Source organism: Falco rusticolus, chromosome 7 (assembly GCF_015220075.1).
Source record: "Falco rusticolus isolate bFalRus1 chromosome 7, bFalRus1.pri, whole genome shotgun sequence".
Lineage (NCBI taxonomy): Eukaryota > Metazoa > Chordata > Aves > Falconiformes > Falconidae > Falco > Falco rusticolus.
This window is the reverse complement of record NC_051193.1, coordinates 49,827,905-49,852,550: the sequence shown is the minus strand read 5'-3', so window position 1 is coordinate 49,852,550 and position 24,646 is coordinate 49,827,905. Positions and strand designations below refer to the sequence as shown.

General features: G+C 42.3%; 2 protein-coding genes and 1 long non-coding RNA gene across 5 annotated transcripts in view; 2 read left to right on the top strand and 1 right to left on the bottom strand.

The window, feature by feature from the left end:
• Positions 1-261: 261 nt before the first annotated feature.
• LOC119151618 (photoreceptor outer segment membrane glycoprotein 2) lies at positions 262-11,943 on the bottom strand. 2 transcript variants are annotated; one of them, XM_037395736.1, is made up of 4 exons: positions 11,644-11,943; positions 6,314-6,982; positions 2,172-2,418; positions 262-769 (listed from the first exon to the last, which is right to left on the bottom strand). In XM_037395736.1, exons 2-4 carry the CDS (start codon positions 6,892-6,894, stop codon positions 503-505), a joined length of 1,095 nt encoding a protein of 364 aa, XP_037251633.1. In that variant the 5' UTR covers positions 6,895-6,982; positions 11,644-11,943; the 3' UTR covers positions 262-502. The 2 variants fall into 2 exon arrangements, with proteins under 2 accessions (XP_037251633.1, XP_037251632.1); XM_037395735.1 differs by having other exon boundaries at positions 11,580-11,942.
• On the top strand, positions 6,989-16,550 carry LOC119151619. Its single transcript, XR_005105476.1, has 3 exons — positions 6,989-8,570; positions 15,213-15,382; positions 16,310-16,550. It is a non-coding gene; the product is annotated as an uncharacterized LOC119151619 (long non-coding RNA).
• Positions 16,551-22,927: 6,377 nt separating this feature from the next.
• TTBK2 (tau tubulin kinase 2) overlaps positions 22,928-24,646 on the top strand; it is a 104,814-nt gene continuing 103,095 nt past the window's right edge. For both annotated transcript variants that reach the window (XM_037395198.1, XM_037395197.1), the window contains exon 1: positions 22,928-23,323. The gene's annotated coding sequence lies outside the window, so the exon portion shown is untranslated. The remainder of the gene's footprint in view (positions 23,324-24,646) is intronic.

The window sequence follows — 24,646 nt, the reverse complement described above, 5'->3', positions numbered from 1 at the left end:
TAACTTGGACTAATAGTTTTCATTTCAGAGTTTTTGTCTTTTTTAAAGAAACTTTTTATTTGGTGTAATATTTTTTTTTATTATTATTTTCCTGCTGCTGGGATTTCTATAGATGTAATGACGTTAATGACAAACGTTGGTACACAGGAGACCAATCTGTATGTTAGTAGATGTAGACCCATCTTATCTGGAACATTTGCTTGTGCATAATCATTATTCTGACGTATTCAGACCATGACAGAAGTACATAAGCAAGGGAGAGAAAGTGGAGAAAATTCCAGAAGTTTATTTTGCGCAGTGTTGAAAATCGGGGATTTCACAAGAATGTGTAAAAATACATCCAGCCAAAGAAGTATCAGTTTTTTTGGAGCTGTCACCAGTCCATGGTTTGTTCAGTTGTCTTACTAGTTTTCCTACCATTTTTTGCCTACTAGTGAAAAGTCCGGTATCTGTAAGACCGTAATATGTCAGAGCTTGTGATACAGTTTCTCTGAAGACTTGCCTAGCTAGCTGCTGGGATAGATTTTGTTATAACATTGGTTTTGCCACAGTTTGTGTTTTGAACGTCAATGTTGGGGTCGTTCATGCCTGAGACAGTGGAGATCTGGTTGGCTTTGCCGAGGTTCTTAATGATACTGATGTTGTATCTGGCAGTTTCCACAAAGCTGTTTTCTAGTAACCAACCATCTGATTCACCCTCCAGATCTCCTAGCAGAAGGACGTTCTTCATGGCTGTTTGTAGGTACCGGACACCAATAAGTACAGAGAGCTGGAAACAGTTAATGGTTAAACAGAGAGTTTAAATTACAGCCTTGATCCTACTACTAAGTCAGCTTTCTGACGTGTGTTTACAGGCCTAATAATTAATATTGAGTAAAGCAGACAGATTCTTTATCTCAGCAATATATCCAACCGCTCTCCCAATTAATCAAATTTTAAAGAAAGAAAAATACCAGGGAGAGATTGATTGATTATCTCTCTGTTCTTCAGGTAGCATTCCCACTTGCATGTTACTAGCACATAAATACCTAGAGTTACTCGGGAACAGTGCAGCCTCAGAGACTACAACTAACTGGTGTAGAATGAATGACCAATTAATGGAGCCATCAGTCACTGGGGAAGAAAAAGTTTAAATTATAGTGTGTTAACTTCCATGGATTTTTTTTTTTTCCCACTGACCTTGATTAAATTGGTATTTTCTCCAAGGAGTTCAATCATTCATATGTAAGTCATATGTCTCCTACATGGCACTGCATTAAAATTAAGAAGGATGGCCTATAGTAGAGGCTTAAGTTTAGGAAAAAGTTCCACATTCATAGTTCTGTTGGATTCAAGATCAGTGTGTCCAGCTTGTCAATATTTAAGGGAGCACAGAGAGCTGGCTCACCGCGTTTTCAGGTCCTGCCAAAGTCCTGTTGTTTCTGGCACCACCCCTGCATCTAGCACTGCTTGAGGACTGTTGTGAACTATTTTAATTATAGTGGTGTTATTTATGCAGTAGAGCAATAATCAGAAAAGGGAAACTTATTAAAAAGGGAAGAAAACCATATTTTAGCCTGTGCCACTGGGGAGTCCTTTACCTGTGATGACAACATTCAGACAGCTTTCTTTACAGGTGCCAGCAGAAAGACCGCTGGCCCGGAATATGCCATGTTTGCAAGTACTGTTTGTATGGTGAAGCTATGTAATGTAAAAGGAGGCTTTGAGATATTCATACTTATGCTCAGTTTTTACTATAAATAAAATTAATGTATTCAGCCACAGGCCTGCCAACATTTTGTACTTTTTTTTGTCAAAATGGACTTAAAACAATCCTCAGACCTTATCACCTCATTTCCTTGCAGTTGTGTCACTGCATATATCATCCTGTATCTGACCCCATAAATGCTTCAGGGAAGGCAATATGCCATAGTCTATTGAAAAAGCTGTGTAAATGTACAGAAATATATACATAATTTCTGTTAGTTTTAATCTTCAATGAGATTTGCTTTTGCTTAGGGGACTTGAGAAAGTTGCCTTCCTAAAGGAAGTCCTGTAACATTCTGGAAGTGCTTGTGGAATTTATATTAGATATTGAGGCGCTTCTCATAGATTACAGTGTAATTGCTTCCCATCCTAGAGAGCAGGAAGACTCTGATTAATCCGATACCGGCCATTTTTATTAGACTTACCTCAAACAACCAAATAAGCAACGCTGCAATACCAATGGATCTCATAATAGCTGTGTAGTAATCCAGCAGGGCCTCTCTGCACCCCTTCACCCAGATGTTGAGCTCCTCTGTCAGAAAATCATAGTTGTAGTGAGCACTGTTGTTAGTCAGCTGGTACTGGATACAGGGCCGTGGGGAGCTTGGGTTGCAGCAGCTGAAGGGTACTCCATCCACCAAGAACTTGCCATCAACATTGCTCTTTAGGCGGCTGCAACAGCACAGAAAGTTTGGGCGTTACAAATCTGCTATCAGCAGCAGGTAGTGTCTGTGATATTTATAAAAGGATATAATGCAAGTCTGCTTCAATGTAGGGCTCTGCAATGTAACAAAAGGAAAATGGGAATATATTTTCAACTGGAAAAGTTGCTTATTGCAGGAAAACTAAATTTTTCATTTGCTCTATTTGCGTAGTATCGGCACAGTATCTCACATGGTTCTCAGTACTGTGTGTGCAAGGTGTGGAATCACAGATTCCACAAGGTGTGTTCGCAGAGATGATGCCTTTTTTGGTATCTCTGTGCTGAAAATACTAAAGACAATTTCTGAACTTATTTATCGTGGTGGAACTCTAATGGAAGTTACAGCCTTAGAAATCCTTCTGGATTGATTTTTAACACAAGCATTCCTTAAGAGAGAACCTAATTCGAGGATCACTTTGCATGCCCCAGGAACCACTGGAAATTGTCTGCTGGTGTTCCATCATTGTACCTCTGTGCAGTGGCTGGTTTGGCGCGTGTTTTGAGACTACTTCACAATGGAGTTTCTACTTCTTGTAACTATACTATTTCTGACTTTTGAAACTATATTTATTGTTAAAAATTATTCCTTTCTCTCCCTTATACGACTAGGATAAGAACAAGTGGGAAAAGAAGAAAGATATAGGAGAGAGAAAAAAAAAATCACAGGATGTAAAGAGAACAGTCTCAGACTAATGGAGTTTCTGGAACAGTTAAATGAATCCTTGATGTCAGTTTTCCTTGTATTGCCTGCTCTTTAGCTACTGTATCCTTGTGAGGACCTCTGTTTCCAGCCAGGCTCTTCGGAGAAATAGATTTTCCAGAAACTGGAGAGTATATAAGATGTTAAGAGATGCTCTCGCACTTTGGGGAAGTTGCCTCTAACCATGTATCTATTTTCATGCGCATTGCAAAGGCTTATTTCCTGAGACAGCCCCACAGGTGAGAACTGTGGCCTGTTTTAATGAAGCCCATGCCCTTCAGCCTTCGTTAGGGAGCCAGCATACATGAAAGACAATTTTCTCTTAGATATCCAGCTTTTGCCATTTGCTAATAATAGAATTTTTAATATTTTCCAAAACCCCACAGAGGGAGGAGAGGAAGGCCAGCACATTGTGAAAGGGGAGCTTTTACCCAGGCCAGCAAAATGCCTTGTATATTTTAGTGACAAGACCCAAATACAGTACAGCATCTAAAATGGTTAAAATACAACCTCAAGCTAAGTCTTTAGCTTTCCTTTTGATGCCAAGCACCAATTTAGTTGTGTGAGGTTTTTTTTCTACTTCCTGCCACATGTTATAACAAAGAATGTTCTTTCTGCTGCCAACAACAGCAGTTTCCAGACTTGAGTAATGTGCCCCTGCCATCCTGTTTCCTCTACTACTGACAAATTAAAGAATGATGCATCTTGGTACTGTTAGAAGGGAAGACCTCAGTAACAGAGCTGACAGAGTGAGACATTCATTATTGGTTATTGCAATTCAAAGTTGTTAGGTATTGTAAAGCTAAATTTGCTTTTGAGACTATAAAAAGATGATTTTTACTGAACCAAAGCAATGATAGAATCAGGATGGTTTGGGGTGGCAGGGACCTTAAAGATCATCTAGTTCCACCCTCCCTGCCACGGGCAGGGACACCTTCCACCAGACCAGGTTGCTCACAGCCCCGTCCAGCCTGGCCTTGAACACTGCCGGGGATGGGGCATCCACAGCTGCTCTGGGCAGCCTGTGCCAGTGTCTCACCACCCTCACGGTAAAGGATTTCTTCCTAATAGCTGATCTACATCTGCCCTCTTCCAGTTTGAAGCCATTCCCCTGTATCCTGTCACTATGGGTGCCTGTAAAAAGTCCCTCTCCAGCTTTCCTGCAGGCCCCCTTTAGGTACTGGCAGGCTGCTGTAAGGTCTTCCTGGAACCTTCTCTTCTCCAGGCTGACCAACCCCCACTCTCTCAGCCTGTCCTCATAGGAGAGGGGCTCCAGCCCTCTGACCATCTTTGCAGCCCTCCTCTGGGCTCGCTCCAACAGGTCTGTGTCCTCCTCATGTTGGGGGCCCCAGAGCTGAATGCAGTACTCCATATGGGGTCTCATGAGAGTGGAGTAGAGTGGGAGGATCACCTCCCTCAACCTGCTGGTTAGGGACTTTACTGCTGGTACAACCTGGATGGGATTGTGTCCACTGTAACCTGTCTCATCCTCCTGCCGTTCCTGTTGATTGTCTCCATTTCTTGTCATGTAGTGGTGTTGGCAATGGAGACACAGAAGAGAGGGGAGAGAAGAGGATTATGAGGGAAGGTGCAAAGTTCAGTTTTGCAAAAGTTACATGCGAGTTGACAGTATGTCAGTTCTCGCCTGCTTTGCCTCTCAATCTACCAAGTATTAATTGACATACCGTACAAGATGAAACCCAGAAAAATATTTGGTTTCTTCTCCATTCTTTCTGAACATTACCAGCTGGACTTTGCTTCCAACAATTTAATATCAAATGTTTCACTACCAGATTTTTGGAAATCATAGTGTAATTGGGTTATACATCACCAACTTGGATAATTCCATCTGAATTGCTAGTATCCAATTTATTTACAGTAAAAGAAATTCTGCAGTGTAGTAACTGCTCTCACATGCATTTCACTGGCAACTTCTGCCTACGTGAGGCAAAAATTAACTGACAGTGTATTTTCAAAACAGTGGCAGAGCACAGGTGACCCTGCAGAAGGAAAGAGTTTAGCTAAGACCCTGGGTAAAACATTGTTTCTGCATGTCTCACAGAAATAAGACGCAGTATATTTTACTTTTGTCCTCACAATAAGATGCTACTCCTAAGTTCCTGTGGACCACCTTGGTTGTCCTGTCAGTTTTTGGTGTAGAACCAGGATTTAAAACATGTCTTGGGTCACTGCTTTGTAGCACTGTTGCTTTCCAGCTTTTCCCTTGACAACACTTTTCTAAAGCTTGTTTTATTTCCACAGCCAACTGCCTTATGCATGTTGACGCCCTCTTGTCCATATTCTCGTAGGTCCCATCCTCTGGCATGTTTGTCGCTCTGTATATACACTTTGCTACGATGGCAGTTTCAAGTTGCAAATTCTGTGAAAACAAGATCTTCAGCTTCCCTTCCTCTGGCTTTGTTGTTGCTGATTTTTGAGTTCAACAAAACAGAACACTTGAAAAATGCCAGTCAAGCTTTTTGTGTTTGTCTTTCCCAAGAATATATAACTACTATACTCTGTCAGTGAAGACTTTTTTTTCAGCTTTAGAAGAATTGTCACATATTGGATTGTCTTAATTTAAAATATTTTTGTTACCTTTTCTACTGTCTGCAAGAATTACCAGACTCTTCTGTTTAAGCATATAATTTTCTAATAGTTACATCATGTAAAGAACCACCAAAAAACCCCCAAAACCAACACACCCACACCCACCCACCCAAATTTCAAGGATTTCTCTCCTCCTTTTTGATGCAGTGTATGTGGTGTTGGCAGTTTCTCACATGTGAACATACAGATTTGAATCTGGGTTTGCAAAATCTTAAAATCTTGAAGGAGAAAGATCTTTCAGTGTTTAGAATTGACTGTGTATTGATAGTACAACCCTTTTTCTCTTTCCGTTATCAGCTCACTTTAATTGAAATCTTTAGGTAGCTAATTCACCACATTAAAAAAGGAAAGATACATCTTTGCTTTGCTTAGTGACCCTAAAAAGCTAGCAAAAAGCAACTTGTGATTATGCATGTAGTTAGCGTATTTTGTGAGTAATGTGGTCATCCTATGTTTTTTTTTTAAGAAACAAAGGTCCAGTAAAAGCTAGTACGTACTTTGCCTTCTTGAATGAGTTTTTTCTCCTCTAATTGTTACAACTAGTAAATACTTACTCCAGAACTTCCTTGGAAGCCATATTCAGGTAACGAGGAGATACCCACTGAATTTCAAACCAGTCTCTAAAGCCATTGTTTCCACAGCACTGGAATGCAATTTGTAACATATCCACTCTTTTCTTCAAGAAGCATCGTCCAGGTATGTCTGTGTCCTTATAGAACTTAATAGCATCCCTCAGTCCCAGATAGAGAGACTCTTCCAGCTCGTTCCTCATGGTATAGCACATGAGAGCACCCACCAGGATGCAGAAGGTGAAACAGAAGGTACATACAATGTATGGGAGCATAACTAGTTTCCATCGAGAGAACTTGTTGGCATCCGAGCAGTCATAGCAGATTTTGCCACCCAGAAAGTTGATGATACATGCTATGACCCCTACAGAGATCAGCATGTTGGGGAGAGAGTTAACATCCCCTTTTGCCATCACTTCATTGCGCTTCTTGATCTCTATTTTCAGGAAGAGGCCAAGACTGAAGAGAATGATCCCGCTCACTACAGATACCCAGTTGAGGATCCATAAGATCTGAGCCAATTTGTCCCTCTTAGTTTTGGTGAATTTTACTTTGAGGACAGCCATAGTCAGATCAGCATTAGGAAAAGAAGTGTAGGTCAAGGAAAACTTGTAAGCTCTTTAGGAGCATGTATCCAAGGCATGCAGCAGAAATCTGATGAAAAGAGAGAGATAGATTATAGTCTGTTTGACAAGGTATTTGTAGAGACTACAGAAAACGTCCCATAAAGCCTCATGTACTGTGAGTCCTGCCGAGGGAGTGCCCTGGTGAAATTTATTGCTTAAATTTCATACAATGTGAATCACTTAAAAAATAAATTCTAAGAACTGACTAGAACAATTAAAAACAAGTGAACAGTAGAACCAGTGAACCTGGATTCTTAGGATTTTTGTCAAGGGCAATTTTCTGTGCAGGTTTTCTGATGTCTAGAAGTGACTTGATCTGCTGTCTTTCCCTCCAGAAGACTCATGGTGCCCTTCTACTTGTTGCGTGTATTTTCTTGGTGATTCTAGGAATTAATCATTCTTAGATTACTATGTCATGGTCAGATTTGCAGTCAAGAGTTGATCAAGCAGGACAAACAAGCAGATAGATACAGCATAATCACATGAGCTTTTTTTCCAGATGGAAAAAACCCCAGAAAATAGTACCAGAAGCACAGTATCCCATGGTTATTTTGAGCCATTTCATGGATAATGTGCAGTAAAACATGATTTTTTTTTTTACCAAAAGGCAGTTTTATGCCTACAGTTACACTACGAAGATAAAATCCCTCTGGCAAAAACTGCAGGGGGAACTGACCGTGGTTATCCACAGACACAAAATGCTCAACAAATAGTTAAACTATCAATGAGACTGCTGTTTTTCTAGAAAATAGTATGAAACTTTTATTAACTTTTAAGTGTTATGGCTATATTTTATGACTGAATATATTACTGGTAACAAACTGTCCTCCACTGCATGTTTCCCACTTGATCTGGCATAAAAGCATAACCATTTTTATGTGAAGTAACATACCACCCTACAAAAAAAAGCAGAGTATCTTCATACCTGAAGAAAAAATCAGCAGTTTAAGATGCTCTGGTTTTTTGTGTGATTGTCCTTCCTTTCTTTATGAGAGTTCTTATTAAAAAACAGGCTTTGGAATAGCGTGATGTATTAAATGAGGCCTATTTAATCCTTAGGGAATCGCCATTACTGTCTTAACCTCTGCTCCTGCAGCTGAAGTTGCTTATTCTTTGCCTCTGTGCTGCGAACTGTGACAGTCACACCTTATTCCAACCCTCCTACCACCTGCAGACTGGTTTCCTTTCTGGGTCTGCCGTATTCCAGTCGGAATCCTAAACTTCATTCCTGGCTGCATGTTCTGCAACAACCTTGACTTCTTCACCGCCCGCTGAACTGCTTCCGTTCTCCTGTCTGAAGAAGACTCTGCAGCCCAAGTGACACCCCAGTATTTTTTGGAAGGGGGGAACCATTTGAAAAATGACAGTAAACTACTTGTGTTTAGTAATCTGTATCTTGTATGTTTTATTAGCTTGATTTTGAAACACCTACTCTTACGTTATTAACAATTTACTTCCCCATGTAATCTACAGGCTCTTATTTTTCTTTCCGAAGATCACAATGATGGGCATAAAAAGTATTTGAAGACTTCTCCTCCCTGGCCCTGAGTTTCAAATCTGGTATTTCAGAGTTTCACAGCTGAAGGAGGCCTGCTGTGCTGTCGTCTTTTCTCCAGGTATTAGTGGATCTAAGAAAAGATACCATCTTTCCCAGCACTTTTAAACTTGCTTCTTTGCAGCACTACTAATAACTTCTCCTTTGCACCTCTCCAGTTATATCATGATCACAAGCAGAAAACAGCTAATAACATCCAAGATCTAAAACTTCTTAGAGCTGGAGACAATGTGTTTTCAGTGTATGTGGTGTGGATGTAGCACTACGCTGCAGTACCTCCGGCTGAAGCGATGAACTTTTACCCTTCAGTGTTTCCGATGCTTTGTGATCGCCTTTCCTCAACATGTGCAAGCTATATAGAGTTCTTTCTTTCCTCCCCAGAAAACTTGCTCTCAGCAGGGTCTCATACTAATTCAGCAATTTTCAAGAGGGTGATTTTATGCTATACAACTATGTATTTATATGATTATAGTCATCTAATTCCGCTACTACAATGGCATTTATAAACAGTAAAACGTAACCCTGTACATTTGGGGAAACAGAGAAGCATAAGCCTCATCATTTTCTTACAATGTTTTTTAAGCTAGTGGACTCCACTGCTTTACTTTATTGGAATAAAGCTGGTATCAGCTAAAACAGCATGAAAACCACCTGCAGGCAAGCTGTACAAAAGTAGGGCTACGCATACCCGCTAAAGGATCCACAGCTGCAATGAAGCTTAACATGGGGTAAGCAGATTGTTGTAGAGTGCAGCTTAAAAAGGTAATGGTATCCCAGTGTCTTCATCTGTGTATGTCAGAAGGAATCAGTTTTGTTTGTACAGGCGAGGGGTAGGTTGTTCCATTCATATTAAAACATATTAATGCCTGTGAGATCTTAATCATTCACGTTGTGTGTATTTTCTCTGCATTTACAGAGGAAACTAATTGCCCTCAAAACTGTTCACCTCTGTATATCTTTTGTACAATACACAGAACAGTGTGCAAAATGCACAGTATTTTTCTTTACCGGTCTTATTTCCAAAGGTGTTGAGGCCATCAGCTCTCGGGAGTTTAAAAACAGGGTCCTGATTTTAATGATTAAGGCTGATTATCAGTTATGGTTGAATATTAATTGTGATCATAATGTGACAATCATATAGAATATCATGATGGAATACTGATTACTGGTAGACACCTCTGTACAAACAAGTCCAGAGAACAGGTATCTATAAAATGGCACCACTTTCTTCACACCATTCTTCTGCGGTACCCTTCAGACCTCATTTAAAAGGATCACGCTCTGCCGGCAGAGAATTAAGCCTCCATACGAATTCAGCTGACAGCCTGTCTGCTAAAGCCTGGAGCCAGTATCTTTGATTGCTTCACCAGTTAAGCAGTTCATGACTTGAACTTAAAATAGCTGTAAGATGGCTGCTTTTGCCCCCAGTACTCAGGTCTCAGAGCTCACAACAGAGAGAATCTGTTGTGAAATTTCCTAGCTGCTGATACGCAGTTCAAAGCCAATGGCCAGCGTATATGAATGCATCACTCGCTGTTCATTTCTATGAAATACATGTACATATTTGTTAGGCACACATATAGTTGAAGTGTCACTGAGAACACCCTACTTGCCAAACACCTTTTGCTTTAACATTTGAACAAAAGTTGTAAAGTTTTACCTTTTCCTAAAATTCATCTACTCAAGAGGCACTGTTGATGTAAATTTGAGACTTTCTATCATGTTATAGCAATGAAGAAATTTGTAGCTGAATTCCATAAGCAGGAATACGTTCAATCTCGTGTAGCTATTCTGAGATAGCTCCCTTCCCCATTTTCAGATGCCTAAAGTTAAAAGAGAAATTTCTGTACGAGAGCAACCTTTCTAGTAAGTCCTTGCCTCCTGTAATTATCACAAGGTATTCCCAGCTTCCTTGGTGCAATTTTATTATTGTTGTAAGACCAGATTTCATGCACATTCACCTAACAGAGGTACCCACACTACAGTGCTCCAGCAGTATAAGATCGGCTATTTCATATGAGCCCAACTGTCAGAGGAGAGAGGGGGCAATGACTGGTGTAGGGCCGTGAACCCTCCTTTACTGACCCTGGCTGTCACTGATATACCTGGGGTTGCACAAAGGATCTTCGGGGGACGCTATGCTTCTCATTAAATTTGAGTGCATCAAGTCTGGGACAGAAGAACAGCTTACCTACTCTGTTGCTGTGTTCCCAGCTTCTGTGTGGGTATTTCTCTTCAGATTATTTTTTCCTATGCTAACAGTTTACTGAATTTATTTTAGATGAGAAGAGTCTCTTCCCATCGTAATAAATTTTGTAAATACACCATAACATTATTCTTTCCCTAACTGTTCAACAAAGTATTGAATATATTTTAGCATAAGATGTATTGCGACACGCACACTGCCATATAGTAGCATTTTTTGAGCTCCATGAAGGAAGTTCTTCCAGCTGAAAGAACTGAAGTGCAGTTACGAGCTAAAAGTGTCATTGTCTTGCTCTGCAGTATGTATCTGTTCTTCAAGTTGTATTTGACAGTGGGCTATTGTAAAACCTCAAGTGCTCCTAGTAGTTCAGTGGAATAAACATGTCTATCAAAGCTCTTAGAAACACACTCCACATGAGCCACTCCAGAGTTATGAAGCATATATAAGCAGACATTTTTTCCCCAGCTATGGGACAGCAAGCTAGATTTTTATTCTATAGAGGGAGAAATATTTCTTTCAACAGAAGAAGCCAAATACATGTGGAAATCTCTCCCATATTATTGATACTGTTTTCAAATTTTCTTTGTCTAACTCACTTCAAACACTGCTTCTATCAGCATGCAGTAGCTTTTTGCTTCCAGCATGCCACCTACCTGTTCTTTCGCTATCAAATTCCCCATAGTACATACAACAAAACAGCACAGCTATTTATTTGTTTATAACATTTACTTATTAGGTGCAAATTGTCCAAAGAAATCTGGCTTGCAATTTTGTCATATCTTACCTTACCAATTTCACGAAAATCTGCCATTTTAGCTAAACACATGTTCCTATCTGTGACTTGCTGTAAAAGAAACCACTAACCTGCTTCACAGGACTGAACAGGATCTCGAAACGGATAACTTGATGAGTACAGGGGAGAAAATACCTGGATCAGGCATCCTGAGAAAGACTGAAGTACCCTTTTCCTGATGTCTCTGTAGTTCTTCTGTCTTTACACTGACTCACCAGTGGAGATGCAGAAAAAGACTTCAACTCTCCTGCCCATGTTAATCTCTCTTTCATCTCTAATCGTAGCTAAGAGATTTATTTCAAGGTTCTTATGCCACCAGGTTAAATCCTGCAAAACAGGCCAATTAACTGAGTGTGAACTGAGATCTCACCAACAAAATGGATTTTCAGTAATTTCTTTTACCTTTTTATCCCAAAGAGGTTTGGGCTAGTAAACAACAGAGACTGTTCAGACTGTTCTTCAGTACCTGCTAATGTCTTTATTAGTTCTTAATTTGTTCTTAACAATAAATACAGGTCCAAGAGAGAGAAGAATGAAACTAATGAAACTTTGTGCTTCTGTGGGAAGGGCGAATCTTAGACAATCATAATTTACATTCACTGTTATGTGCCTTACTGATCATTCCATATTTTCCTGCTTTGGATGGAATTGTCTGTTCTCCGTATATTGAATGTATCCAAGAAAGGAATTCAAGTAACCAGGAGCAATTGGATCATCCTGTATGACTCACAGTAGATTCTGGTTTGGGAAGCTTTCCAGGTTCAAGAACAATCTAGTAGAAACCCTCTGTCCTACACTCTTAAAAGCTTTATCCCAAGTCAGAAGCAAAAGCGTCTTGTCCTCCGACATTTCTGAGCCCAGCATGTAGCAGTTTGCAGGACGGACATGGCTGGGTTGAACTGGCAACAGTAGTGGCAACAAGCTCAGACTGTAGCAATGCCTGATGAAGCTAGTGGTGATGCTAGTACCAGAACTGAATCACTAAGCAGGACCAGGTTTGATCCACAGGGTCCACACCACATCAGCACAGCAGAGGGGGTTCAGTGAGCGCACATGACTGCAAAGGACCCTGCATCAGGGATTGTAATGCATATGGATATTCTCAGAAGCATAAACAGTCCTCTCCCAGCTAATGATGAGCAATAAACTGATACCATGATATTACTGGAGTTAAACCGCAGCAGTTTCTAACGCTGTATTCTGTGAATATGCCTGCTCACCCTGTTTATAGTCTCATGCTTTCTTAAAGATAAGACACTCCTCTGCATACAGCAGTATTATCACACTTATCAGGGAAAGGTGAAAGGTTAGTTACCAGTGCAACTCAGTCTTTCAAAGTCTTGAGTAAAGCAAAGACTGGAGTATCTAACTACAATATTGTAAGAAGAAAATACAATTAAGACTTGTTCACTTGGCAAAAGTCATTTCATACATCACTGCGTGGAAGAGGGAAACTCCTAATTGCCAGTGTCACTCTGTGCCTCCACAGGGAGAAACAACCCCAAGGACATGTCCCAACAGGATGAAGTCACACAGTGAAATTCTCTCCCTTTCCAGTTTTTCTGATACAGTCAAACTCATAACTAATGTTTATGCTGAAGGCTCCATCTAACAATCCATCATCTAGTACCATATGACAAACTTGTACAGAGCCACTTCCTTGACATGTGGGGTTCCCTGGAAGCCATATGTGCCTTTTTGCTGGCAACTTCAGTTCAGAAAAATATAATTTACCTTTGCCTTTGTAGTGGGTTTGCATGGCAAGATTCTGGTAAGGGAAGGGGGGCGCTACAGAGGTGGCTTCTGTGAGAAGATGCCAGAAGCTTCCCAATGGAACCAATGCCAGCCGGCTCCAAAATGGACCCACCAGCGGCCAAAGTCCAGTTGGTAGTGCCTCTGTGATAGCACATTAAGAAGGGAAAAAAAAAAAAAAATCTGCACCAGTGAGAGAGAGAGGAGAAAGCAGCAACTCTGCAGACACCAAGGTCAGTGCAGAAGGAGGGGCAGGAGGTGCTCCAGGCACCAGAGCAGACATTCCCCTGCAGCCAGTGGTGAAGACCACGGTAAGGCAGGCTGTCCCCCTCAGCCCGTGGAGGTTAACGGTGGAGCAGATCTCCACCTGCAGCCTGTAGAGGACACCATATCGGAGCAGGTGGATGCCCGAAGGAGGCTGTGACCCATGAGAAGCCTGCACTGAAGCAGGTTTGCCAGCTGGACTTGTGGACCTATGGAGAGAAGAACCCACGCTGAAACAGGCAGGACTTGTGACCCCCGTGGGGGTCCCATGCTGGAGCAGTCCATTCCTGAAGGGCTGTACCCCATGGAAGGGACCTACACCGGAGCAGTGTGTGAAGAACTGTAGTGCACGGGAAGGACTCATGCTGGAAAAGTTAATGAAGAACTGTCTCCCATGGGAGGGACCCCACACTGGAGCAGGGGAAGAGTGTGAGGAGGAAGGAGCAGCAGAAACAACATGTGGTGAACTGACTGTAACCCCCATTCCCTGTTCCCCTGCACCGCTCAGGGGGAGGAGATAGAGCAACTGGGAATTAAGTTAAACTCAGGAAGAAGGGAGGGGTGGAGGGAAGGTGTTTTTTTCTGATTTGAATGGTAATAAAACTAATTTTCCCCAGGTCGAGTCTGTTTTGCCCATGGTGGTAATTATTGAGTGATCTCCCTGTCCTTATCTTGACCCATGTGCCTTTTGTTATATTTTCTCTCCCCTGTCCAGCTGAGGAGGGGAGTGATAGAGCGGTTTTGGTGGGCACCTGATGCTCAACCAGGGTCAAAATATCACAAGCTTTTTAAAGAAAATATCTGAAATAGGGCTTCCAGCTTTCTGTCTTGCTTATGTGCTGATGTACAGCGCATCCAGGAAACTTCAGATCAAGAGCATATGTGATACATCTGGGAGCTGCTCAACCTACTGCATGTGGACCACGGAAATGCTTGCATATGATCAAATATACTCCAACTGCATTCAATTAGTCCTATGTATATTGATCATTCATGGTTTGGACTTGCTGTACTCGTGCAGACCACAAGGAATATGTTAAATCTGTTCAAATGTGTACATCTGTGTATAGATCAACTCTATGGAGCATATTCAACAGGTATAATATATTCCTTTGAGACAGCACAAGTACACAAATGGACACATTTGCCTGGGGTTTTTGAGCTGTTGCTTTGGCTGGGATGTGATACATTAGAAATCCTGGGTAAATGTCTGAAGTCCTTTTCTATGCCCAGAAAAAGTTCCCATCTGAACTCCTTCACATCTATAGAACTTCAGACGTATGTTATCCCTGAATATTAGATGCTATTGCCTCAGATACCTACTAGAAGAAAAATGCACCTTCCCTGTTGCGTTGTGATATAAACCTAGTGCTCACATGCATGAAGGAAAGCAAGCAGAAGATGGCAGTGCTGCTGTATGTAGGTTTTTTCTACAATGCAAAGTTAGGGTTTTTTTTTTTTCATTTGTGTTAGGTCAGTCACAGCTAGTGGAAGCTCAGGAATATGCATTTGATGAAATAACTTAAATCCAATCTTAATACAACTAGAGTCAATGCCACCTGTATTTTTTTTCCATCTCATATCGGGAAATGATTTCAGCTGTAAAGTTAATATAAAAAGTTGAATTATTCAGAAATTAGTTTTGTTTTATGGCAATCTATAACTAACCATGATGTACTTCCTTACAGACCTGCTGGGAAGCCTGGACACCAAGACCATAATGATAGAGTAGCATTTTGTAACTCAGCAGGAGTGGTTGTACATGTGCATCTGCTATCTGTCATCCAGTGCTGTAGAAAGAAAAGACTTGCCTGCTAACAGTGGAGATTGCTGTGCGGTGGCTTTGGACCTGAAAGAGGTAAATTTAATAAATGTTTGGCCAGTTACTTACCTGTTTAGTACCATTCATATGTAAGTCCACAAGTAAGGACAGATGTGTTAGGAATTAGCCTAATTACATGGCTAGTTGGGATGATGAATGCTGCAAAATCTAAATTTACATCTAGTTTCCAAAAATTAATGGTTTATTTTCTTTTATATTGGGATGGCTTTCCATTTCATCTTGTATTTAATTCAAATGATAACTAACAATAAGAGGTTTTGGAGTAATGAGCTAAAAACTGGAGGCACCCAGCAAGTCTGACACAAGCAGGTACTATACACCCTTTCTTTCACATGTCAGTGCTTCTCGCAGGAGCGTCTGTGTTCAGGAACAGATTCTCACTGATATGTGTTAATGGGGAGAGGGTATGAAAGAAGGAATTCAGACCATCTGCTTTTTTTTGGCTTTTGTAAAGTTGTGAACCACACAGTAGATACTGAGGGGCATTATTAGGCAAATAGAAGCAACTGGGTCTTTGCAGAATATTCATCTCTCCATTACATTTTTTAACTTTTCGGAAGAAAGTATAGTGGTATCTAGATGATTATGGTTGTTTTGGTTAGATGAAGATACCTAAGTTAAATCGCAACATTTGAAATTCTTATGGAATTGCAGAGTTGGCAGGGGGAATGCTAAAACTCAAAGGTAAGAGGTAATGGGACAGACAGTAATTAAAAAAGACCCAGTTTGTATATTTTCACACCACAAAGCTTATTGCAAACTAAGCCAATGGTATGTTTTCACAACTACAGCTATACACTGTAGTACAGTTGTACCAGAAGACCCAATGTACTATGTTCCAAGCAAAATACAAACACTGTAACTGTATCTCATTTAATTGCCCAAAAAACATCACAGATTAAACAAATCAGAAGAAGAAGTATTACAATTTTCATTTTTCAGATGTTTAAAGGTTACAACAATATGGATGCTGGAGCCAGTCTCAGGCAAAAAGGAAATTATAGCAGACTTGCATGAACTGCACTGCACGTGTATGCTAGTCTTCAGGGCTCTTGCATATTCCGGGAAACACCTTACAGGTGCCTATCTGATTGCAGTGCATAGGAGCTGTACTGTTCATAGGAGCTGTACTGTCCATAACCTCTGAGTCATCTGCTCCTGACTCATGGTGAGTCATTACAAATGGAAAACCAAGGCACAGAAATAGTGTATTCACCTTAAAATCAGACCAGCAGTCAGCAGCAAAGCTGGAAAGTAAACCTGTATTTTAAATTGGTTGGTAATCTGAAGCTTCCATCTTGGCTATAACTTTTTGTGAAGATTAGAATCCATTTTTATTACCTTATTCATAATTAGACCATGCAGCAATCTTGCTTTTACCTTTGTACCTTATTCACTATGGATTGTATCATCACAGGCCGGTAATCAGAAAGCTTTTTGCAGAATGGAATTATACACATATTAGGAGGGTTCCCAACAAAATTCTCCTTACATAATGAGGTAAAATTTCTTTTTTCTATTTCATATCTCATAGTATAAATACTTTGGTGTACTATACTGCCAACTGACCTTTCTTCCCCTAGCAAAGCAGTCAGACATACACTCTCACATTTCTCCTCAGTGAGACCTCCTACACGAATCAGGAAGTCTCCCTGCTCTTACCTTATTATAAACTGGATGTTGATGCTGTTCTTCACTCTCTAAACACCATTTGAACTGAACAATATTACTTGGGACATCTTGTAGGGAATCTGAGATTCTTTTAGAAAGAGACGAGACAGTTACCTAAAAAATAATAATAAAAAAATGGACTCACAAAGTTTTTTAAGCTGTCAGATAGACAAAAAACAGCACCTAGACACATTACTCTTAGAGCTCTTCTGAAAAACACACAAGATCCCTCTGTCCCTCCAGCGGCTACTTCAGGCTTATTGACACTCTGTGTCTAGAAATCGTGATCTATGAAAAAAGACTGAAGGAACTCAGTTTTCTTAGTGTAGAGAAGACTGATGGTAAGAGGTGAAAATAACATTCAAGTAATTTTAAGGTAATTGCACAGAGGAAGGGAATAAATTCCTTTGGTAACAGGAGGAGAAACAATGCGTGAAATCTTTCTTTTAGTGAGAATAGTGAAACAGCCCATGAAAAAGCTTGATTTCCATCCACAGAGTACTTTTAGAAGAGGCTGACAAATACTGGCCAGGAATGCTGTAGGGACAGTTGGTCACTCCCTGGAAAAAGGGCTGAACTAGATGTCTCGAGATTTTTCATTTGCTATGAACTAGATAGCTGTTTAAACATCTACAAAACTTTGTAAGCACTATCCCATCTTTGGTCAATACTTCTTTTGCTCATTGACTTTTGCCTGAAACATGAGCTTATAAAACATATTTACCTTTCTACTCCTCAGTGACAGCATTGTTTCCACCTCCATTTGTGTATTAAGTTTTACTTATAATTTTAAACAAATTCTATTACTTGGTGGATGTTAATTTACTGATCAACCAAACCTATGAATTTTCCGTCTCTTGGGAATGAATACTTATAAAGTCTGTGCATCTTGCTATCTATCCTCTCTCCTCCTTCCCCCCCCCCCTTTTTTTTTTCCTTTTCTCTCTTCTCTTTTCTGACAATCATTTGATTTCTGACTCTCCAAAAAGCTTTCTGGAGCTTTGTCTCCTACTTCTGTGGTCAGCTAAGCAGAAACATTATTCAGAACTTCTGGCTCATACAGAAATAAATAAATAATCTCAACACCCTGACATCTAGGCAAAGAAGTTCCAATGAAAATATTTGAAATCAAGGAGTCTGTACTTTGCAGGATGAATCATGTACTCCCATACATATTTGAAGAAAATAACAGCAGAATTCAGAAGGTCTTACACATTTTTAATCATGTCACCCTTCTCCATCAGCATATATATGCATCTTTTTGTATAGGTGTGGTTTTTAATTTTTAAAGATTCCTTGAAGAAACATTAAATCATTCCATTTAGAAAAAAAAAAAAGAAAAACCCAAACAAAAAACCTCTGATGAAAATTCTCACATTTCCCTTACCCCATAAGGAAGAAGGTTTCCAGGAAAGCCAACTTACTTTTCCATCATTACTCATTTATGATGCTTATGAAAGCAGAACTTGACACACTAGAAAGTTGTGTTCCATCTACAGACAATCCTGGAAGTTCTGATCTTGTCCCTCAAACAAGAAAGATAGATATTGGGAGTTTATATCTAGGTATGTTCTCATTCTCTCTTCTTTTTTAAGTAAAAAATCATAAAAGCTAGAGTTGTGTCCAGAAATAGTTTACTGTCACTTTGGTCTTTACAGAATTGTTTCTACATTTTTAAAATTCAGAGCAGTCCTATTTATTGCTTCATCAGGTGATTTAATGCTTATTATTAAACTGAAGCTATATTAGATATGGAAGAACATATTTATAAGACTGGGAATTATTTTTCATACAAACTTGTATTGCCATGCATATGCCGTGCATATATCAGCACAACTAAATTTTTCTCTCTTGTTTTTGTTCACAGCTTTCTAGAGCAACTACTTGGTTATAATAAAGTTTGGTCAGGAATTTGGAATTTGGGGTAATTTCTGCATTAAGTTTGGATGCGTAGTGTTGATTGGGCTTCTCCTCCAACTTCAGAGTTGTCCTACAGTACTCTTCCTTTGTATCCTTGCAGTCTACAGCCACGTTAGACATTTAGGATTGAACTAAGACAAGACAGTCTGCTTTACTGATTTATTTTGCACCACCTGAGATACTTCACAACAAACACAGAGGTGTCCATTTGTAGCGGTTTACAGCTGTTGCTAAGTAACTTTATTTTCCCTCTAATTTGGAAGTAACAGACTAAAGTTTCTGCTGATACAATCATTTTGACTTCAGAAAAGTTAAACTAGAAGACAGTTGTTTCCAGGACTTGTTCTTCTCCATCCCAAGGTGAAATCCACCTCTTGGCAAGATCTGAACCTTTGCTAATGCAAATAATGATTTTCCCCTTCCTGTGATTGTAATAATTTATTTATAAAAGTAACATTTTTGGTATAATTTATGATAAAATGTTAACTTAATTTCAATGTGTTTCTCAGGAATAATGAAAGCAATGTAATTGTTTTAAGAAGAAATACCTAGGTATACTGTTTACATGCACAGACAAGTAAAATGTACTGATGAGAATTCACTTTCCAGAGAATATTCATAGTAGGAATAGACTCAGAGATCTGCAACAGATTGGAGTTAGAAGCTCCTCTTCTTTCCCCTTTTCTTTCTACATAAGTACTAGTAAACTAAAATTACTAGATTAATTCACAGCCACATCAGAGTTAAATGTTTAGCTGTGCTGTGCTTGAACATGAATATATATTCACTTGAATATGCTTGCAAGAGCTGTCTGGTTTTATAGGAGGACCTAGGATGCTCATTGTCATTCCATGGAGATTCACAGATGGCTCCTCACTCACATACATTTGATATAGATTCAAAGGCTGCACGATAAACTCCCATACAAAAAATACAGATACTTCAGAACATAGGAAACACCCTGCAGGGTCAGACCAGTTATCCACCTGGCCCTCTAGTCTGTCTCTAACGGCAGAAAGAGTAGATACTATTTAGAGGCACTTTTTACAGTTAATCCCCCTTTTACTCCCCCTGCATCCAAAACTTTTGTTAATGGGATGTTATGGAATACCAGATAATTACCACATAAAGCCAGATAGAGCAACAAAATAGAACTGGCTAAAAGATAAGATCAAGGTCACACTTACGCTGCAAAAAGCAGCACGTTTTTACATTGAGATACCCTATCAGAACAGGGTAAAACCTCCATAAAGGGCATAGGACAGTTTGTGGCTTAGGGCAACCTTTTCTATGCATCTAAGCTTAACTACCTGTACTACCACAAAAAAGCTAGAATAGCTTGATTCCATATTTACATAGAGATTTTAATGTTATGGAGTTTGTTTGTTTGTTTGTTTTGTTTTGATTTTTTTTTATTGTGGTGAAGATATTCTGCAAGTTTGCACTGACAGAGGAAACACTGGTATCTGTGATACTTACCGTCATCTTTGAACCAAAATAGAACAGAAAGCCCTGAAGAACCTTTTGGTATATTTCTGGAGCAGTGAATTAAAAAAGATTAGATCTTTTCTGTAAAGACCTCCTGCACTTATGTGGAAACAGATTTTCCTTTTGAGAAGACTCAGCTTTAGTTTATTTTTTTCCCTGCTTGACTTACTTGAGCCATTAAGGTTTTGTCTGCTTATGAAGAGTTCCTGGTAATTTGAAAACTAACAGATCACTGTAACTTTTAAACTAACTGATGACGGAGGGAAAGGCTATTCAGTCTTTTAAAGCTTGCAGTGTGCAGGCTGACTTACAGTATGCTAAGAAGGAACGTAGTCATGATATGATTTCTGTGATATTGTGCATGACAATGTGGTTATATTAGAAAATGTATTAATTTGTGAAGTTACAAAGTGATAGGAGAAACTATGCCCCTTGGATTAGCAATGATAAACAGGTACACAGACAAACCAGATAAACAGGATATTTAAAGCCTTTCCATTCTTTTTAATTGATTCAGAAAATTTTCCTGAAGAATTGTACACCTCAGGCAATACATCAGTTATTTGGGGAACAATAAAGTAGTCTTCAAAGTTGGATTCATATTCATGAGCTCCCCGTTACATCTAACACACAATGAGTTTTGTTGGCATTAACATAAGAGGTGGTTAGGGCATTCATCTACCCACAATTATAGTTTGGGAGGAAAAATTATGTCTACTTTAGAGGGAATGTGAAAAATTATTTGTTTAGTGCATAAGAGTAGGTATAAGAAGCAGGCCTATCCTAGAATAATTGTCACTTTTGCAATGCCTTCAAGACAGATTTGGAAGAATAAGTAGCTCCAACAGAATATTTTCCATCTCAGAAACTGTGAATGTCTATTAATAGTAAGTAACTCGTAACTCCGTTTTGCAATTGGGGAAAAGATGTAGTACTGAAAAAAAAATGAAAAAGAAGAAAAAACCCTCCTCACCTATTTCAGTCGAGGTTGGCTCATTTCCATTGACAAAATGAACATTTCTTCATAATATAAGCTTTCTTATTAACTGTTTCAGCTGTTATTTGGGATATAGAACACACACATACACCCTCTATACACAGAAGAATATATGCTTATCACCAGTGTTTATCCACACCACAATGACTGGTGGTCTGCTGCTTGAGGCAGTTCACTTTGTGAATGAAGGAGCATCTGGCTGAAGTTGACACTGAGCAAGTCACAACTGTTTGGGCTCACTTAGGTTCACAGCTCCCACTGCTGGGTAATTCCATTTGTAAATGACGAGCACTAAGATCTTCCTATTCATAAAGCAGCAGCAGTAGGAGATACTGTTTTCTAAATTTACTCTTTGACTCTGATCTCCTTGTGACGCATGAAGAAAGGGTTTACATTAGTCACACTAGCATCATCTTATCTGCCTGACAGCAGGGAAATAAGCGCCTCTTTTTTTTTTTCTTTTTCTTTTTTTTTTAAGGAAACTTCGCATGAGGGGAGGATTGCGGTGTGTTTACTCACTTTGTATGAGCTGCTGCAAGCACAGCAAATCTGTCCATACCCCCTCATCACAGCACAGATCTTTCCTAGCTGCCATCTGCCAGACGACTCCAGCCTCTGGGCTAGCACCGTGGCCTACAAACGCCTACTGTCGCATGCTGTCGGCGGCCGTGCAACACGCTGGCTGGCACCCACCAAGGAGTGCCCGCTCCGTTGCCTGACGAAGCCTTCCCTTCGAAGGGGGCACTGGCCCCTGCGTGGGGTACATCGACCGCTTCCTAGTGCCGCGGCATGGGACCCGCTGGGGACAGCCCTGCTGTGCCATTAGGGCAGCGTTTGTCCCTGCAGGGCCCAGAAGTCCCTGAGGCGATTCGAGGGGCCGACCTCGCCCCCTCCTCCTCCGCGCCAGCCTCTTTCCTCAGCCCTCACGCCCCGCCGCGGCACGGTGGAGGCCGCAGGGCAGCGGCCTGGGCCCGCGAAGGTCTCGGGCATCCTCGAGGTGAGGGCTGCTTCGCCGATGAGGCCCGGGGACGGCCGAGGCCGGGCCGCTGAGGCGGAGGCCGGTGCTGCAAGGCGGACGCAGCTCGCCCCCGGACCTGAGCGGGCGCTGCGGTGGGGAGCAGCGTGCGGCGGGGAGCGCCGCGGGCCGGGCACGGTCCCCGCCACGGGCACGGCCCCCGCCACGGGCACGGCCCGCCGCCCCCTCACAGCTTCGGCGGGAAGCAGCGCGCGACGGGACTACAGCGCCCAGCGCGCACCTCGGCCCCGCGGCGGCGCGGGGGTGGCCGTGGCTGGCAGCGGGTCTCGGCGGCTCTCAACCAACCTCGCACACAGCGCCGTTTCCAGGTGCGCCCGCCTCCGCTGTCCTAATTGATGAGCCTGAAAACCAATCAGCCGGGAGGAATCTCCGCGGCTGCCCAATCACCGCTCCGGAAAGGGGATGTGGGCAGCGTCCCGCAGGACAGCGAGCTTGGTGGCGTCGCGGCTGAGGACGGGCGAGAGCGGGGGAGGCGGCGCGGGGGAGCGCGGCCGGCACTGCCGCAGGGATGGCGGCGGCGGCGGCCGCGAGGGGGTTAACCGCGCCGGAGAAGGCCGCGGGCCCCTCCGTGACCCCCTGAGCGTCCCCCTGCGCTGCGCGTACCCGTCGTCCCTCCCCGCGGGCAGGCCGGCGCCGTCCCGGCACCGCAGTCGCCATAGAGACCGCGCCGCACGCCATGGGGCGGAGGCTGAGCCGGAGGCTGGGCCGGGGGGCGCCGCTCTAGCCCCCGCCCCGCTCCGTGCAGACCATCCCCCGCGGCGGCCGGGGGCACCGGGCTCCGCAGGGACTCGCCGAGCCGCCGCCGCCCCGAGGAGCCGCCGCCGCCTCCTCGGCCCCGTTCCAGGTGAGGAGCCGCGGTGTTACGCGTCGGCCGTCGCCGTTACTCCTGCGCGCCCCGCGGCGCGGGCCCCGGCGGCCGGGCGAGGGTGTCCCCGGGGGGCGCTGCGGCCGCTTCACGGGGGCGCGGCTCTGGGGCTTCGGTGGCCGAGCCTCTGCCGCCCGGCCGGGCGCGGCGGGGCTGCGTGGGGCCGCGTCGCGGTTTCGCTCCCCGCCGGAGAGGGAGTTCGCCGGGCGCGGGAGCTGCGGGGGCCCCGAGCGGGGCTTATTGCAGCGCGGGGAGCGCGGGCGGGACGGGGCGGCCCTCCCCGCCGAGTTAAGGTCAGCGGGTCCGGCGGGCTCTAGCAGCGGGCACCGCCGCCCCGGCCTCTACGGAGAATTCAAATTTATAGGCACGAGATCTTTTTTGTCCCTCCCACTTGCTGCAGGAAGGCAAGCGGTAGATATTTACGTGTTCCGATGGCGAAACGTCCCTGTTTTAAAATAGCTGCAGCTATATTTCCAGTCCTTAATTGCGGCATGCGTGTAACGGATGCATATGTGGGCAAGGCTGGATGGGGGCATCGGGCTGTCTGTCGTCTGGCGCTTTAAGTGCTGGAGCCATTAGCGGCAGTTGCATCAATATATGAATACAGATATGCCTGGCTAGGCCGCGGATGCACTCGCTACGGTGATAATAGTAAACATGTAAACTGCATGTGGAAGGAATTTCACAAGCATTTTTACACATACTTTTAGTTTGAAAAAAAAGGAAACGGGGAAATACCTTGTTCCTGAGTCTACAGATGATCTCTGGAGCTGCAGCTGCATCCTTGCACTTCTGTTGTCACTCCAGCAGAAGCGATGAGAGGACAAAGATGGGTATGAGGTTTCTGACCTCTGGTGTCAGCCAGAGCTGTTGAGAACAACTGCTAGTGTGAACGGGGTTTGCAAATAATAATATTAGCGTGTTGTCCTCGGGAGAGGGGGACATGGACACAAAGGGAAGACCCCTGACTATAGCACAGCCTTTTGAGAATTTTCTACTGTATTTATAATCAAGACTATAGGAAATGAGCTATAAAATAGGTTGTAGTGGCTTTCTTAGTTAGACTGTATGTGCAGAACCAGTTGAATTTCAAGTTTAAATGTTCAGAATTAGTAAGCTATATTGAGAGGATGGTTGAGAGCCCTGAAATAAACCATACTCTATTTATTTTAAAATAATGTTACCCTCAGAGTGAGTGATTAGTTTCCATGTTGTGGCTCTGGAAAAAACGAGCAGCTTTTAAATATATTCTGCGTAGTTAATGCTGTACCTCTGTTGAACACATGCTATGCTTGTGTTATG

Excerpts from the sequence above, each read along its gene's own strand:
- LOC119151618 (XM_037395736.1), bottom strand. The coding sequence starts at position 6,894 with ATGGCTGTCCTCAAAGTAAAATTCACCAAAACTAAGAGGGACAAATTG. Across the intron at positions 2,419-6,313 it reads GCTTCCAAGGAAGTTCTGGA|CCGCCTAAAGAGCAATGTTG; the intron begins GTAAGTATTTAC and ends GTGCTGTTGCAG. Across the intron at positions 770-2,171 it reads TGCTTATTTGGTTGTTTGAG|CTCTCTGTACTTATTGGTGT; the intron begins GTAAGTCTAATA and ends AACTGTTTCCAG.